The sequence below is a fragment of the Formica exsecta genome, unplaced genomic scaffold (genome assembly GCF_003651465.1).
Source record: "Formica exsecta isolate Colony F162 unplaced genomic scaffold, ASM365146v1 scaffold365, whole genome shotgun sequence".
Classification (NCBI taxonomy): domain Eukaryota; kingdom Metazoa; phylum Arthropoda; class Insecta; order Hymenoptera; family Formicidae; genus Formica; species Formica exsecta.
In genome coordinates this window covers 1,287,044-1,305,975 of record NW_021850897.1, presented here as the reverse complement: position 1 = coordinate 1,305,975, position 18,932 = coordinate 1,287,044, and the positions used below count along the sequence as shown (strand labels likewise).

General features: G+C 28.1%; 2 protein-coding genes across 3 annotated transcripts; both read right to left on the bottom strand.

Moving 5' to 3' along the window:
- Positions 1–4,266: 4,266 nt before the first annotated feature.
- On the bottom strand, positions 4,267–7,623 carry LOC115239121 (4-coumarate--CoA ligase-like 7). Of its 2 annotated transcripts, none has more exons than XM_029813480.1 (8): positions 7,257–7,623; positions 7,035–7,135; positions 6,693–6,897; positions 6,063–6,595; positions 5,816–5,993; positions 5,520–5,732; positions 4,895–5,118; positions 4,267–4,818 (listed from the first exon to the last, which is right to left on the bottom strand). In XM_029813480.1, exons 3-8 carry the CDS (start codon positions 6,856–6,858, stop codon positions 4,624–4,626), a joined length of 1,509 nt encoding a protein of 502 aa, XP_029669340.1. In that variant the 5' UTR covers positions 6,859–6,897; positions 7,035–7,135; positions 7,257–7,623; the 3' UTR covers positions 4,267–4,623. The 2 variants fall into 2 exon arrangements, with proteins under 2 accessions (XP_029669340.1, XP_029669339.1); XM_029813479.1 differs by having other exon boundaries at positions 4,269–4,818; positions 7,035–7,157; positions 7,257–7,622.
- A 1,032-nt stretch (positions 7,624–8,655) lies between these two features.
- On the bottom strand, positions 8,656–17,623 carry LOC115239130. Its single transcript, XM_029813487.1, has 15 exons — positions 17,366–17,623; positions 17,131–17,256; positions 16,782–16,986; positions 16,167–16,672; positions 15,912–16,089; positions 15,581–15,796; positions 14,986–15,221; positions 14,752–14,904; positions 11,515–11,643; positions 11,160–11,364; positions 10,551–11,056; positions 10,295–10,472; positions 9,959–10,180; positions 9,337–9,566; positions 8,656–9,239 (listed from the first exon to the last, which is right to left on the bottom strand). Exons 1-15 carry the CDS (start codon positions 17,375–17,377, stop codon positions 9,042–9,044), a joined length of 3,300 nt encoding a protein of 1,099 aa, XP_029669347.1. The 5' UTR covers positions 17,378–17,623; the 3' UTR covers positions 8,656–9,041.
- Positions 17,624–18,932: the final 1,309 nt, after the last annotated feature.

Sequence of the window (18,932 nt, the reverse complement as noted above, 5' to 3'; positions counted from 1 at the left end):
CATATATCAAATAAAAAACACTAAATAAAATAAATAATACATAGACGCACGTTATTACACAACTAACAATAAATAATAAATAAAATAAGATCTAATTAATTTAACATAGACAAAATTATATTTACTGTGGTTGAAATTATATTATCTCTGATTATTTATTTATTAATCGAATATAACATAACAACGTTTTTTTTTAACTCGCAGAAGAGCTTACGCAGGTCGATGTTCTCGTTCCACGGATTAAAGATCGCGTTGATATAAACTGCTGCCAAGCAGGGCACGATGGAATTGAGATGATTATTTGTGCACAGACTGACAACATCGCCGGATTTGATTCCTTGCTTTTGTAACCACAATGCGCATCTTACAACTTTGTCTTGTAGTTCCGCATATGTAACCACATTTCCTGTGCGTCCGTCTAACTACGATATTATTGCTATTATACAGACTGTTACACTTTAAATATCCTTTAGGTTTTCATTGCAAATTTTTTAACCATCTTTAAATTATTACCACTATTCTACAGTATCTTGTGTAGTTTCTTAAAAGTGTTTATATTTATATGAAATCAATTTGCGAATTATATTTAATAATATTAAAAATAAATGATTTAATTGCAAACTAATATTAATTGTTAAATATTATGTAGTATATATATATACAGGGTGTCCGGTAAAGATTGTGCCAACGCTCGTGAGCGGCTAGAGCACAGTAAACTGAACAGAAAAATCCTGTAACATTTTTTTATATAACGCTAAATAAAGGAGTTATTATTGAGTAAAATCTGGTCAATTAGCGCCGATTGTTAGCCGGACGCACGTCGGTGAGCCGCCCGCCTGATAGTATGCGGCGGCGCACACTTCACAGCGCGGGGCTCACTGACGTGCGCCCGGCTAAAGGTTGGCACTGATTGGCCAGATTTTACTCAATAATAATTCCTTTATTACGCCTTATATAAAAAAAAAAATGTTACAGGACTTTTCTGTTCAGATTACTGTGCTCTACCCGCTCACGAGCGTTGGCACAATCTTTACCAGACACCCTGTATATATATATATATATATATATATTTGTATAAAATTCTATGTTTGCAGTATTTAATATACATTGTATGTTTTGCTGATATTAAAACAAAATTAAATTAAAAAAATAAAAATTTTATACAATTTAATTTGCATTTAGTTTTTAAATAATTTTATCCACATTTATTTTAGTTTTCTCAAGATTAAATTCTCTCTTTTTAAAAACACCTATAGCATAGACGTCATCGAAAGTTTCCTAAGAGAGATAGTAGTTTTAAATATTTTAAAAGAGATAATAGTCTTAAAACATTTATTACTTCTTCTAATATAATTGTTTCATTTCTCGAGACAAATCGAGAACGAGAGATCGATAGTTTTATTATAGGTATCTAAGACAAAACATAACAAAAAGGTTGCGAGATTGGACAATTAAGTTGCAATTATTTTAAGATTTTTATTTTTGTTTGATACAGGTATTTTCAGTTATGTAGTTTTTAATAAGTTTTTTGCTCTTTACGTATTGTAATAAAACAATTATCATAATAGCATAAAAACTTATGTTTGTTTTTCTCTGCATACGTATTATAATATGCGTGGCAGAAGACGCGCATATATTGTTACTCTATTAGTACAACTTTTCTCAATAATTTTTTTCACGTTTTAACTCTGTATCAAAATATTAATATAAATTTTCTATTTTGTTTATTCAATTGTTTAAAAAAAACATATCTCCATAAAAGATCTGCATTGTATTTATAAACATGCTAATAAATGAGCGATTATTAATAAAATTACTATTTCTATCATTTATATCTCTCAACAAATACATATTAATAGAAAGTTTTTTTCGTTTTAAGACTGTTTTTATTTATTTAAGTAAAAGTGTAAATCCTGGATGTCTTTTTTTACAGAAACACTCTCTAATCACTCTCTTATCACTCATAAAGATTGACTTACGTATATAATCTTATCTCCATAACTTTTAATCTTAGTCCATATTATCTCTACAAAGCTCTTGTAGTTAGTAATATAAGACGACATTTTTCCTTTGTAGATATTATTTTCCACAATAAAATTCTGAAAATGATAGAAATCTATTATTTTAAATAATTACAATATCTTTGCAAATCTTTGTAACAAACTTGCGCTCTATATGTTTAATTTGTATCCCTAATGCTATATTTCTCTCTTGTTTAGATATTATATAAAATATATACGTGTGTGTATGAGTGACTATGTATATATACATATATGCACGACTATTTTTACATTTACCTTTGAGCCATTCGCAACCATTTTGCTGGAATCCAAGTGTTTGATCTTAAGTATAAGATGCTGGCAGCACGAATAAATAGCAGCGTTACGATAATATCACTGCATCACAAACAATTGCGTTTAATGAACTCTGTCATGGCCGTTTCAATCGGTTAAATTAAAATGTATATATATTAATACACACATATAAGAAAAGAATTTTCCTCCAATAAAAAGATTCTTTTCTAAAATGTGATATAATGCTATATTATATGTTTTATAGATTTATTTACATTTCTTGTTTTTTTCAGTTAGATTATAACAAAAATTATTGAATCATGCCGTGTTTAATGTAATTTGTCGCAAAAATCTCATTAATCCATTAAAAACACTTAAAAAAAATTGATTAATAACATAAGAATATTAGAAAAGAAATGGTTTTTTTATATCTTTAATAGTGACATTATATGTGATTGCTAGATGAAGTGAATGATTCTGAACAACAATATACATAACGCATAAAATTAAATGCACATTAAAGTATCGCCATGTGTGCGATTTAAACTATATTTTTGTTTGTATGTGTGTGCAATTAAATTGTCAAACTATCTAGTTCCAAATGTTAAAGTGTCTAATGGGAAAAATTTCTCAAATTTGAATACAAATAGTATACACTAATTACAATAAGGAATATATATTTTATGTCTGAAAGAGATGAAAAGAATTTTTACACTATTTCAGAATCAGAGTCCTATAAACGCAAAGCAGAAATAAACGAACAACGATCTGGTCGTAGGCGAATATAAACTATCATAACTCGTACTTTAAGGCAATTGTAAGTTATATACCTTGATATTCCTCTCTCCATTTTGCTTTTGATTTGTATGAACAACACAGTTCATAAATTCTATTGTCCTATTGTTTATTTTATTATTGTGTAATGTATTCTTATGTGATTATAGCAACAGCCATTATCTCAAACATTTTTGATGTTCTAGTATCATCATCAGGCCAACCTGAAGTAATTTTATAAAATCGCTAAAGTTATATACATCTATCTATTTACCTTTGCTAAACAAGATATAAATCTCTCTGCCTACTTTTACTGACATCAATTATCATCCATTCCAAAAAAAATTTAGTTTGTTTTTATGATGTTTTGTTAAATTTGATAAAATTTAGTCTATTTAATTTGTTGATATAAAAAAGATATTTATTTATATGTAAAAATACTCGTTTAATTTAATTTATAGCATTTTTCTTGCCAAGGCAACAAAGTTATATTGCTATATATATTTGGCGCAATAAATTTCGCGTGACACAAATACGCGATAAAAAATACATGTAACGATAAAAAGAACAAACGTTAAGAGATTAAATCCATGTGTCAACATTTTCAGTAAAATTCATTTAGTCATCTTCTCTCATAAAAAGTAATTGTCATTACAAATGTAAACGACCAGCATGACGTAATATGATAACGTTATCATCATCGAAACCAGAATTTAAAAATTACGTAATCAATGTTTATCCAAGTCTAAATTTTTTCTAAATTCAATTTTATGTAATAAAAATATTCAATGCTAAATTTAGAAGAAATAATAATACCTTATATACATCTACATTATTCTTAAACTTTATATTTTAAGAACGCATGTCATAATATTTTTAATCGATAATTAAATTATTTTATTAAACTTAGCTTCTATCGACGACAACAAAGAATAAGAAAAAAAAATGAAGAGACAAGTTACGAATGAAAAACTGTAACACGAAGCATGGTGTAAAAATCGAAGAATGGAGGAAAAATTCCTCTTTGCTATAATTATTGATTAGTTATTTCTATAATCTCGGCAGCTTTTACATACATCAGTTTCCTTTAATATAGTTTGACATAAATTTTTAGTAAATCCGATAAACAAATATAAGTTCCAATAACAAATATGTTAAAGAAACATTCTAAAACAAAAATAATGTTTATGATTAAAATTTAATAAATATCTAAGATAAGACAATTGCACAAATCCCATATTACCAAGCCATACACACACATACACATACACTGGTATGATGTAAATCGATTGATATTGTATATGTATAGTAATTCAACTTTTCTAGATACATTTATATACATACAACATATATTTTATTAATAATTACATTTGCAGAACAAAAGATTATTTATTACTAAAAATATTTATATAAAACATATAAAATTTATATTTTATTCAAAATCTCGTGATAAATGCGTCATGGTTTTATGATAAAATGCACATTAAAATTTTACTATTTCTATATGCAATTCGACATTTATTATATATGTTAGTTTATATATTTAGTAATATTTTCATAGAGATGTTTCACGATTGCCAGATAATGGCATTTTACTGTGTAAATATTTGGCTGCCATTTTACAAATTTCTTTACGAGCCAAAAATCCATTTTGAAGTATTGGAAGACCTATAGCGAATAGTACGCTCATACGAAGGTGCATGCAATTCGAATATTTCGCAACGAATTGCTTCAGCTCCTCTTCGGTCACCTAAAACATCAAAATGTAAATTCTGCATAATAAATAAATTTGCTTAATTTTACGAGAAAAAATATTAAGTTTGAACCTTTGATTTTTTTCTTCGTACAATTAATGCCATTAAATGCTCCCCATAAGAAGCATTCCACATAAGTGCTACAGCAGCAGTGCACACTCCCGGATGACATGTTATTAAGTACTCAAGTACTAAACAATGATGGTTTTTATATTTTATATTATGTTCACCTCGATCGAGGATGTAGATATTACCATTTGGTTCATAATAGCCCACATCTTCAGTATGGAACCATCCTGAGCAACGCGCAATATTTCATTACACAAGTATAATTTGAATAAATATAAGAAGATGATTATTATTACTATTGGTATACACTTCTCTAGAATATGCATTAGATCAAATATTAAGGAGCAATGTGAGAAGAGAAAAATGAGATATCAAATCCCTTTTTTCTTTTTCTTTTTCTTTTTTATTTTATAATTATTTTAAACAATTGCACGTAACAATATATAAACTCTACAAAAAATGACCCAATAATTTTTTTATCATTTAAAAATAATTGAAAAATATATATAGCCAGTAATAATAATCTACCTCATGATAGTTTGCGTAATGTTTTCTTATTAATTATTTATAATTTTAGACATTTTATATATCGCAATTATAAAAATAAATTAAAGAAGTTATAACTAACCATTCTTATCAGTAATTGTCTTAGTGGGCGTCGTAGAAATAGAATAGGCATTTAACAAAGACGGAGATTTGCACCAAAGCACGCCAATCTTGTATGGTTTTACCGGTAAACTGTCTTTTACATCAACAAATACTAAATGAATATTTTTACCCACGCTAAATGCGGATTTTTCAGTCTTTCGCTGATAAGCGATCACACCTGTTTCAGGCAGACCTTAAACAATATAAGAGCTATTAATATTAGATTTTGCGTCACTATCATTGATTGTTGATTATATTTGTGACAAATGTACATACAATATACTTGAATAACAGAAATATTTGGAAGCGCACGGATAAACTCTTTATAAAGACAATTTGGAAATGGATTACCGCCAATTAGCACTTGTTTCAAGGAAGAGATGTCAGAATTTTTAAAAATGTAAAGTGGTGGAAATCGGAAACACATTCTAGTTTCAAGGAATATCCAAGTTACCTGAAAAAAAAAGAAATATATAAATATTTTATCTCTTCAACAAGAGATTAACATATCTTCATATATTACCTTATACTTTTCTATTAAGTTACATAAGTGAGATTTATCACTCGTGTCAAATAATCTATGAAATTTAATCGCTTTTACGTAGGAAAGTATAGCACGAACTGTCAAAAGCAAACTGATATTCCAACCTAAGGATGCAGGCCATAAGCCGACGTCATTGGACACCATAACGGGCGCTTCTTGATTTGATGGTGCTGTGAAAAATGTATGAGGAATTACCACATCCTTGGGAATCAAACCAGTTACACCACAGGCAAATATTATCATCGCGGTATCTTTGCTACTTTTCAATTCTACGCAAGAAAATTCGTCAATTTCAGTCTTATCAAAAGCACCATTTAATATCGATACCATAGATATAAATGTGTTTATTTCATTGCTTTTTGCTTTGCTTTTCTTTTTGTCTTTCTTTTCGAAAATCACGATTTTTGTAGAAATATTCATTATTCTTGCGATTTTGAGAATACACGGAGCTTTGTCGAAATCAGTAAAAATTACCTTTGGGCTACTTTTCTTCAAAAAGTATCTTAAATTCACTAAAAATATTTTCACACAATTAAGTATATATATACACATACATGTATATTGTCATAATAATAAATAAAACAGAAATTCAGAAAAAAATTTACTTACTTATTCGACTTTCATGCCATACAGATAAAATAGCCCCGATATACAGAGTCGCTAAGTATGGTATATAAGTATTAAAATGATTGTGAGAATACACTATTATAACGTCATTGCGTTGAACACCCAATTTTTTCAGCCATAATGCACATTTTACGCTCCTTTCTCTCATCTGCTGGAATGTATTTTCTGCTCCTGTCGTTGCATCTACCTACGACAGATAACATGCAATAAAATAATGTAATGCATTATATTTAGAATTATGTAATTTTACATTGATAATTTATAATTTTTTTTCTATATATTTCCGTACAACATAATTTTAATTATTATTAGTATGAATCATACTTGGCCAATAAAATCCGGTCTGGATTTAAATGCATTCAAAATCGATTCTCCAATATTGATGCATCTGTCATCGATTGGATCTTCCTCTCCAATCAATACATCTATTTTGAAAGAAACTGTGGGCTAAAGTATATATATATATATATACACAATAATGTTTCTATCTTTTTAAATATTTTGTAAAATAGAATCTTATGACGTATACATATAATTTTCTCTTACCTCTTGTGCCATATTACTGTAATAATGCAGTTTCTCTTTATTTATGTTACTGTAATAATGATATTAGAAATACTTTAAAATTATGTGTGAGATGAGGAGAATAATATTATTGTTCATTACCACGGACACTGTGTGACTAACGTTTAATTTTGTTTGGGGCCGTATTGACATAATGTTTAGTGTCCTTCAATCTACAAGTTGTGCGAAAATATTTTGGTCAGAAATGCTGTTAAATATTCTACAAATCTATACGTTATATATATTTAGTCTATCAATTTGATAATCCAATATCAATTTCGAAAAGTTTTAGTCTGTTAAAAAATCTTATAATTAATTATTTATATACATTAATTAACATTATTTACAAATAATACAATAATGCAAATTTAATTAAAGCAATATGTTTTTTTAGAAAGTGACTAATTTAAATTATTATATTATTATCTTTGTATATTATTTCTTTATAGATTTTGCTGATAAAAATATTGCTCAATAAAGTAATTAATGCTATTTACACTAAAAGTTATGCTAATGAGACAAGTATACATAAATATTTACACAACATTTATAAATTGTTGATTTTAAATATTTAACATTAAATTTTATTTAAAGCACATTTTGGATTATGTATCTTAATTAGACTATTAGATTTCGTAATATCATACTCTTTAATTGGATTCAATTGCATCATTTAAATCGCATTAATTTTTTGAATCTGATATTCTCTTCTATGCATGTTTTTTTCTTTCTGTTTGATTACAGTTAAATTCAGTTGTAGCAAGTTCTCGATATAATCTTGATAGCTTATATATATAGTTTTGTTTATTTTCGTGTTTTGTTTATTTTCTTAATATGAATTTTGAAATAATCTCACGAACAGAGTATAATAGAATAAATTTAAAAAACATTATAAGCAAAATAAAGCTCACGATTACAATATAGTAAGTATACGAAATAATTACACAAAAGTTTTTGTCAAGAACTTTTGATACGAAAACGATTAAATATTCGTGACATCATTCCATACGTGCACTATGGTAGTGAGTGTAAGTACGTGAATAGCTTGATTTGACATACAGACAACTTTTTTTTAATTTAAAAAATAGATTAAAGTAACCACTACTATCTCTCTTTTTTACATATTGTACAAGAATAATAAAATCATTTCAGATATGTTTCTAATGAACATCAAAATTCATGAACCATATTTTAAAACTATTTTACAAAGTTTATATATAATACATAATTAAAATAAATATCTTATGTATATGTTCTAAATAAGTATAAAATGAATATTTATTTGTAATTTAAAAATATTTTTATTTTGCTATTAAACATCATGTACAAATAATATTTCTTTAATAAGGAACTTAAAAATATTAAATAAAAACCGAATATAAATTTTTATTCTAGAACATGTTAGGTATAAAAAAATTATGTTATGAAAAAAATAGGCACCACACTATGCGCGCGACTGTCACGTCCGCAATTCAATAATTAATTTACATATTTGCATATATTATTGAAAACTGTATTTAAATAATAAAAAAAATATTTGTTACTACATATGTTGACGATACAATATATACATATATATGTAGGTATATATGTATATCTATTTTTTACTGAAAGCCTAACATGGCAAATGCGTCATATATTTATATTACAGATTACAGCACATTAAAGTTTTGTCATATTATGTAATCCTACAGTCGTACATCAGCTTATTTAAATAATATCTATTTCTGCAGACTATAAAATAAATATAGCGCTAATATAAATCAATTAAGCTTTTTTAGAAGCCTTTTTAGAAAGAAATGCTTTATCCTTTAGATCATCTTTTGCCCACTTACAAAGAGTTCTACGATCCAGCCATCCATTAGGCAAATATTGCAGTTCGTCCTTGAACAGCACGCCTGCACGAAGCTTCATGCAATCGGTTACATTTTTCGCTACAAATTCTATTAACTCTTCCTCCGTTACCTAAAGTACAACAAACAAGAACGTTTTTTATATTATCAATATATTTATTTTTATATTATCAATATATTAATTTGACAAAAAATGATCAATTCTAAACCTTTGATCCCTTCTTTCGTACAACAAACGCCAATGGATGTTGACCGTCAAAAGTATTAAATATAGGTGTCACACCAGTATCTTCTACCTCCGGATGTCTTAGTAACACTTGCTCAATATTTAGCGGTAAAAAATAACTTTCTTTGTATTGTATAATATATTTTTTACGATCCAAGACGTAGATATCACCATCTGAATCGTAATAGCCTACATCATTGGTAATGAACCATCCTGAAAAAATTGTGATATTTTATTAAAAGCACAATTTTAATATACATAAAAATAAACACACACATTTTAACATGTTACACACGCTATATGTTGAAAACAAACACCAAATATTTAATTTTTATTTGTTTTTTTTTATTTATACTTTTATTGATAATAAAAAATTGCGTAAGAATATACGTAATCTACAAAAGAAGAAAAATAAACCAATGATTTTAATACTCTTCATAATGATTGACATACATAACTAATGTCGACGATTTTCTATATATCTATATCTATATACATATGTCGGTGGTTTTTTTCTTTTTTTTTTTTAATTAATTATTTGTACTACACTTAAGCCGTCTTACATATATCAATAATAAAATCAATTAAATAAAACTATAACTAACCACTATTATCGGTAACAGGCACTAAATCTCCGGGGATAGAATTGAAGCAACCGTTCTTCATATATGAAGATTTGCAAGAGATAACGCCCATTTTGTTTGCTTTTAAGATTGATCCATTAACATAATTAGTAATCATCAAATTAACAGTTTTAGTCACGTAACCGTTAGATCCAGCTTTCCCAGTTTCTCGCTGGTAAGCGATCACACCCATTTCAGGTAAACCTTAAACAATGCAAGAGCAATACATCAATAATATTAGATTGCGTTACTATTATTTTTTATATCGTTTCTTCACTATCGTTGATTGTTGGTTATAATTGTAATAGGTATACATACAGTACGCTTGAATAACAGAAGCGTTTGGCAGCGAACTGACAAAATTTTTGTGTTTGTTTAGTAGAGCAGTTCTACCGCCGAATATTATTTGTTTCAAAGAAGAGACATCGTACTTGTCAAAAACATCAAATTTAGAAAAGTCGTCACTCATAGCAATTTTCAGAAATACCCAAGTTACCTAAAAAAATAAAAATATGAATATTTTATAATTTATAAATTTTCCACAACAAGAGATTAAAATATAGTTCAACATTACCTTGTATTTTTGTATAATATCACAAAAACAGTTTTCAAACGATGGGTTTAAAAATTTATTTATTTTGACCGCCTTCACGTACGAAAGAATACAGCGAACTGTCAAAAGCAAACTGATATTCCAGTGTAAGGATTCAAACCATAGACCTACATCATTGGACGACATAATGGGTATTTGCTGGTTCGATGGAGATGTGAAAAATGCATGTGTAATTGCCACATGTTTGCGAATATCACCAATTGTACCGGAAGAAAAAAGTATTACTGCAATGTGCTTTTTATTGTCCAATTTTGCACAAGTAAATTCATCGATTTCATGTTCATCAAAATCACTGTTTAAGATGGATTCCAGAGATTCGAATTCCTCTTCCTCTTCGCTTTTTTTATTTAAAATAATAATTTTCGTAGAAACCTTCGTCATATTTACCACTTTGAGAATTGTCGGAGCTTTATCAATATCGGTAAAAATTACTTTTGGATCACTTCGTAAATAGTGTATTAAATTAACTGAAAATGTTGATGATTAGGTATACAAACTAATTTATATATACATATAGATATATAATCTTAAAAATAAATAGGACAAAAATTCAGAGAAAAGTCAACATACTTATGCGATATTCGTGCCATACACACAAACTAGCACCAATATATAGAGATGCCAAGTACGGTATATAAGTATCCAAATGATTGGACGTGCACATTGTAACAATGTCGTTACATTTAACGCCAAATTTCTTCATCCATAGTGCACATTTTACACTGCGTTCTCTCATTTGTTGGAATGTATTTTCTTCTCCCGTCTTTGCATCTACCTACGACATGCATCAATTGCATTGCAATAAAATAATATAATGCATCATGTTTAAGAGAATCATGTAATTTTATGTTGATAATTAATGAATCTTTTTCTGTATAGTTATGTGCAATATAATTTCTATTATTATCATGCATCTATATCTTACTTGGCCAATGAAGTCCGGTTTAGATTTAAATGCATTCAAAACCGATTCCCCTATATTGATGCATTTGTCATCAATTGAATCTTCCTCGCCAATCAATACATTGTTTTTTATCTTAAAAGGAACTGTGGACTAAAATATATATACGATAATATTATTTAGTAGAAGAGATAATATTTCCTTTTTACCTTTTATATCTTATTCGGTATTTTATAAAATGGATCTTATAGTATATACACATATAATTTTTCTTTACCTTAGATGCCATATTGCTAGTATTTCGGTGTTTTTCTATCTCCTACGTTACTGCAATAAGAAAATTAAAAGAATACTTTGATTTAAATTAGAAGAATAATACTATTGTATACCACAAAGCTACACAATGACTAACATTTGATTTCTATCGACACAGTATTGTTATGATATGAAATGTCCTTTAGCCGAAAATTAAACAAACATATTTTGATCAGGAAACTGCTGAGTTATATATACAATATATATATTTGTTACAATTCTATGCCTTATATATATCTACCCAAATTTCTTTCTACTTATGATGTAGGTATATCACAATCTTTACTATAAAAATGCATTTTTTCAAGATGCTATCCTAAAAAAATACACACTATTTTGTCAGAAGTGTAATATAAATATAAAAAAGAAAACATGACACCGATATACCCTGCACTTTTTTATAGATATAAGCAAATAAAGAGGCAATATGAGCCACAAGTATCACGTTAAGAGATTTATTAATTGTGTGAAGGCAATTGACAAATATCAAATTAAAGCAAAAAAAAAGTGATACGAATCAACATACAAATATGATAATAAGAAGGCGAACATTTCGGCCCTCTTTTTGTGGCCATCTTCAGCGCAATTAAAATAATAAACATGAATACATAAAAAAATATCGCGGTCAGCAATTAAAATTAGATTGTAAACGCAAGAATTCGCTCAAACAAGCATCTCGAGAGGAAGAACTCCCCGGATGATAGGCCAGAAAGTTCACATCGTAAAAAGTTATAAAGGCTTGCCGGCATGTTGACATGCAAAACCCGAAAGTCGAGATTCTTGTAGAAGCGTGCAATAAGGAGTTAAGAGCGCTTACGAGTTAATAGTAACAATGTAAAACTTACATACAAATGCAACAGATCTATCACAATAATGAGTATATGACACGAAACAATTATGTATCCACTTTAAAGATCAAGTTATCTCTAAGATGTTTCACGAGACTTTAAACTTGTGTGTATACAGTGCTAGGTCATTGGCCCTCGGTGACATAAGAGTAAACACAACAGCTCGTTACACAATCGAATATGTATTTATATCGGGATGGAAGAAATCAAAATATACGCGTCTTGAAAATAATCACAAAGACAATCTTATGCATTAAATGTTGGGGAGTTTATCCAACGAAGTTATATATGTCTGGTGCAAGCCCTCGGTATCCGTTTGTAAATTCAGACCATTAATTTGTCTCCTTATGAAAAACATCTCAGATATTAGTCGTTTGTTTAGATATTTTTCACTGTCTAAAATCCGGACATGGTTCCAGTCAAAATCATGGTCAAACTCTAATCTATGATTGGTAATCACCGAACCAACTGTTGTATTTCTACGTATGTGGTTGCGGTGTTCCCCGACTCTCGTCTGTAATCTCCTGCCTATCTGACCTACATAAGAGGCATCACAGTATGCACAATTGATCATATAAATGACATTAGTGCACGATGCACTGGGAAGGACGTCTTTATGTACCCTAATAAAGCATAACAATTTATTAAGACTACAGTAAGAAAGCTTAACGTCAAGATCTTTTATGATATTTTTAAAGTTTGTTTTTTATAGTTTGTGTTTTGTTAGAGTGAGAAGCGTTTTCTTATATAATATCTTTTTTGTTCTCTTTTTATTTTACAAAATCCGACACAACAATACAAGTAATATAAATAAAATAAAAAATTAATTAAACAAATTAATTAAACAAGTAATATAAATAAAATAAAAAATTATCACGGTAATGAGTTTATTTTTTTAAATGATTTATACCATAAATGTCAGATATTTTTTGTAAATCCATAGTTTTTTATAGACGAATTGTGTTACTTCGACCATCTCATACGTTACATTTATAAAACTAATGAAATGAAATTGTAACTAATCATTATCAGTGTCGAGCATAGATAAATAGATATTAAGTAAGAAAGCCAAAAGAATAGCAGCAGAACAAGTAGCAGCAGAACATGAAAAATAAAAAGAAAAAAGCGTGAGTTTATGAGATAAAAGCGTGAATTTACAATCGAATTGACAATTTTTATTTTGCCATTAAAAAGGTGCTTAACATAAAGCTACCAAGCTCCAACGGCGAAAAATTGGAAATCGATGTCGAGATCACAAAATATTTGATCATCATTACAAGATCATGTTGGAGGATCTACGTATGAACGAGAGATTGTGATGAAAAGAAGATTGTGCTGTTGCTACCAAATGTTAACTCCGCTATTTTCAGGAAAGTCAGGCAGTGGGTTACGTATTACCAGGACGACCCCTCCATCACCAAAATGATGAAAACAAAGAGAAGCGTACCCATGACATCAATTAATGAAATGCTGATTTTCTAAAAGTTGATCAAGGCACTCTCTCTCTCTCTCTCTCTCTCTCTCTCCCTTTCTTCGAAATGATTCTGGCAAACTACTTCGACATTAAAAATCTCTTAAATATAACATGCAAAAATATGATCACCATAATATGATCAAAGACAAGACACTCGGGAAGATATGTAAAACATTCAAAATCAAAAATAACTTCACTGCTTCACAGGAAGAGTAGATGGGCAAAAAGAAAAAGTGATGTGAGGAAAAATAAAATGCAAAAATATCTTGAATGTTGAACAACTCTCGTCATTGCATTGCTAGATTTCGAATTTAGTAATTTTTATAAATTTCTCTCCATTGAAAGTAAATCTCTTTGAAAAAATATGAACTAATTGGAGTAAAAATATCGTTTATTATCTATTTTCTTTAAATGGAACAATAAATATGAATTACTTTGGCAAATATATCCTTTCCAACTTATGCTATAAATGCACATTGATTTTTGTCATTTAATACAATATAATTTCCGCGAGCGCGAAACATTATATTAACGTCAACTTACATAAACATATGTGTATTTTTACAGACCGTATAAAATAAGTATAGCGCTATAAATTAATTAAATTCCTTTTGTATTGAATACGTGCTCCCTCGCAAATTTGCAAATTGTTCTACGATCGTAATGTCCAGAATGAAAGTTTGCCAGAGTTTTCATAAACAGTACTCCTGCACGAAGCTGCTTACGATCGTCATCTATATGCTGCGCTACAAATTTAATTATGTCTTCCTCCGTTATCTGAAGTACAACAAACAAATAAACATTACATAAATCATTTTTTTATTCATTTAATTTTTCGGAAAATGATTAATTTTTAACCTTTGATCCCTCCTTTTTTATAACCAACGCCATTGGATGATGACCATCGGAAAAATTATATATAGGTACTACAACAGCCTGTTCTATCTCCGGATGCGCTTGTAACACTGACTCAATTTGGAATGGTGGAAACTGATAGTTTCTGTATGATATAATGTTACCTTCTTTACCTCGTTCGATAATGCGAATACCACTGTTTTCACTGCCATAGCCTATTTCATCGGTATGAAACCACCCTAACAAATATTCCAGAAACATAATTTGTATATGCTTCAAAAATTTGATATGTTACACACATATAGATTTCTATCATACACATGTTAAAAACAGAAACTAAATATTTAATTTTTATTTATTCACTTTTTTAGATGACAATGAACAATTGCGTTTGAATAAATGTAATCTATAATACAGGACAAAAATAATCCAATGATTCTACCATTTTTTATAAAAATTGATACATGCATGTAACTATATAATACCAGAAATTTTCTGTATTTCTCTGTATGTCAATGTTTCTTTATTAACTATTTGTATTATTTTAGCTACCTTATACATTACATACAATAACAAAATCAATTAAATAATAACTAACCATTATCGGTAACAGCAATTATATCTCCAGTCGTAGAATTAAAGTAGCCGTTTGTCAAGGACGGAGATGTGCACCAGATAAAACCATGTTTGAAAGGTGGCAACGGTAATGTAGTATTAAAATCAGCAAACAGTAATGCAACATTTGTACTCAAGTAAGAAAACAATCTTTCTCCATTGTTGTGATGGAAAGCAATCATACCTGTTTCAGGTAGACCTTAAACAATACAAGAGCCATAAATATAATATTAAATTGTGTTATTATCATTTCTTCACTATTGTTTGTCTCGTTGATTATAATGAATTGTAATAATTATAATAAATATACATACAGTATGCTCGAGTAACAACAGCGTTTGGCAACACAGTGACAAGTGATGAGAAACAAGTAAATGAAGTATTTCTACAGCTGTATATCATTTGTTTCAAGGAAGACATATTGTACCTTTCAAAAACTTCAAAGTTAGAAAATTGTTCAACCATACCCATTTTTAAAAATACCCAATTTACCTGAAAAAGAAAATAAAAATGTAAATATATTCTAATTCATACATTTTCAACAAGAGATTAAAATATTTGAACTTTACCTTATACTTTTGTATAATATTACAAAAGCACTCTTCAAGTGATGGATTTGAAAATTCATTTATTTTGATCGCCTTCACGTACGAAAGAATACAGCGAATTGTCAAAATCAAACTGATATTCCAATGTAAAGATTCGACCCACAGACCTACGTCATTAGACGACATAACGGGCATTTGCTGGTTCGATGGAGATGTAAAAAATGCATATGGAATTGCAACATGTTTGCGAATATAACCAATTGTACTAGAAGAAAACAGAATCACTGCGGTGTCCCTGTTACTCTCCAATTTTGTACAAGAAAATTCATCGATTTCGTCTTTATCAAAATCACTGTTTAAGATGGATTTTACAGATTCGAATTGCTTTTCCTTTTTGCTTTTCTTTTTAAAAACTATAATTTTTGTAGACACGTTCATTAGTTTTGCCACTTTAAGAATTACCGGAGCTTTGTCGATATCGGCAAAAATTACCTTTGGACCACTTTGTATATAGTATCTTAAATTTACTAAAAATAATAACACAAACAATTAACTATACAAACTAATTTATATATACATATAGATATATAATGTTAAAAATAAATAGAATAAAAATTCAAAGAAAAGTCAATTTACTCGTGCGATATTCATGCCATACAGATAAAATAGCGCCGATATACAAAGTCGCCAAATACGGTATATAAGTATCCAAATGATTTGATGTGCACACTGTCACAATGTCGTTACGTCGAACGCCAAATTTCTTCAACCATAATGCACATTTTACACTTCGTTCTCTCATCTGTTGGAATGTGTTTTTTTCTCCCGTCTTTGCATCCACCTACGACATGCATCAATCGCATGGCAATAAAATAATATAATGCATCATGTTTAAGAGAATCATGTAATTTTACGTTGATAATTAATGAATCTTTTTCTGTATATTTATGTGCAAAATAATTTTTATTATTATCATGCGTCTTACTTGGCCAATGAAATCCGGTTTAGATTTAAATGTATTCAAAATCAATTCTCCGATATTGATACTGTCATCGATTGGAGCTATCGGTCCAATCCATATATTTTCTGGTATAATTAAGGGAATTGTTGACTAAAATATATACACGATAATGTTATTAGTGTAAGAAACAACATTTCTACCTTTCTGAATATTTTATAGAATGGATCTTATGGCGTATATAGATATAATTTTCGTTTACCTCAGATGCCATATCACTGGTATTTCGATGTTTCTCTTTATCTCCGTTACTTCGGTAATAATGTTGAAAGTTTTTTGATTTAAATCAGGAGAGAATAATACCATTGTTATGACGGTTACAGTGTTACTAATATTTCATCTTTATCGACATAATATTGTTATGATCTAAAATGTCCTTTAGCCTAAATTTTAAGCCAAAATATTTTGATCAGAAATGCTGTTAAGCATTCTAAAATATGTGAGCAAAAATTTAATGCTTTGAATTAATTTATGCCATTTTTTTGTAACTAAATATTTTTGTTACAAAAGAATGATGCAAATAGAAGTAAAAGATTAATTTTCTGCTCAGGAAAATGCTCAAAATAGCATATTGGATTAAAATATTTTCGACAGCATTTAGGTATATTATTTCCAAATGTTTGTTAATAAACAAATATAACAAAAGTATTCAAGTTGATTGGAAACACATGGTACATAACTAGACAATTTGTTGTGCCACATGTTTATTGTATATCTTTTTATCTTCCATCAGCTTTTTCAGCATCTCACTGATAATAAGAAAGAGAGAAATTTTATATATATATATATATACTCTACTCTATTAAATATATTTAAGAAAAAAAAAAATATTTCTATTTTACTATAAGCATCCCTGAGTGAATTTGTACTCCAATAATACAATACGTGCTAACGTCATACATCAAACCGATAATCATAACAACTTATCATTAACGAGTATTTCCTTTTTTTTTTTAATTTTAATTAATATTACATGTATATACATTACTTACGTTGAGATTGAAAATCAATCGCGAATAAAAGATATGGATTTTTTCGATGAAAAATATTTTTTAATATCAATAATTAAGAACGAGTAATTAAAAACGCATTTGATCGCGCGTTTAACAAATTTATAATAAATTAACTATGTATTAATAATGTAAGAATTATTTACGTACAATTAATTATTCCGAAGAATTCTCGCTAATTCTCAAGTATAAGGGAATAAAATACAACAATTTATATTAGGGTATGCAAATTGTAAATAATCGATGATTCATTTTCCGAAATATTTCTAGCTGTTCATTATGTTTCGTATCATAAGCGTTGCTACTTATATATACATATATATATATATATATATATATATATATATATATATATATATATATATATATATATATATATATATATATATATATATATATATATATATATATATATATATATATATATATATATATATATATATATATATATAAACAATAAAAAGAACATATTATTCTATAATACAATATACATGAAACTAAAAAACATTGACTCTTCCTCGTTTGCGTATTGTTTCTTATATATAAATATCGGTCATGCTGAGAGTTAGTTTCACCTACATTAATTTAATCAACTTATTTCCTTTCTTTTAAATCTGATTACGCCACAGATAAAGAAAAAGATTTAAATAAGAATATATGATCCATATTTGTGAAACTAGACTCCTGAGGCATATAAATAATATACACCGCACAATTATACTATTACAATAATCGATTACAATTAAAATAAAGCAAGCG

Coding starts and splice junctions, on each gene's coding strand:
- LOC115239121 (XM_029813479.1), bottom strand. Junction 6,898..7,034: donor GACCGGATTTTATTGGCCAA/GTATGATTCATA, acceptor TATCTGTCGTAG/GTAGATGCAACGACAGGAGC. Junction 5,119..5,519: donor GACAATTACTGATAAGAATG/GTTAGTTATAAC, acceptor CGCGTTGCTCAG/GATGGTTCCATACTGAAGAT.
- LOC115239130 (XM_029813487.1), bottom strand. Junction 16,090..16,166: donor ATATTATACAAAAGTATAAG/GTAAAGTTCAAA, acceptor TTTCTTTTTCAG/GTAAATTGGGTATTTTTAAA. Junction 11,057..11,159: donor ATGGCACGAATATCGCATAA/GTATGTTGACTT, acceptor CAACATTTTCAG/TTAATTTAATACACTATTTA.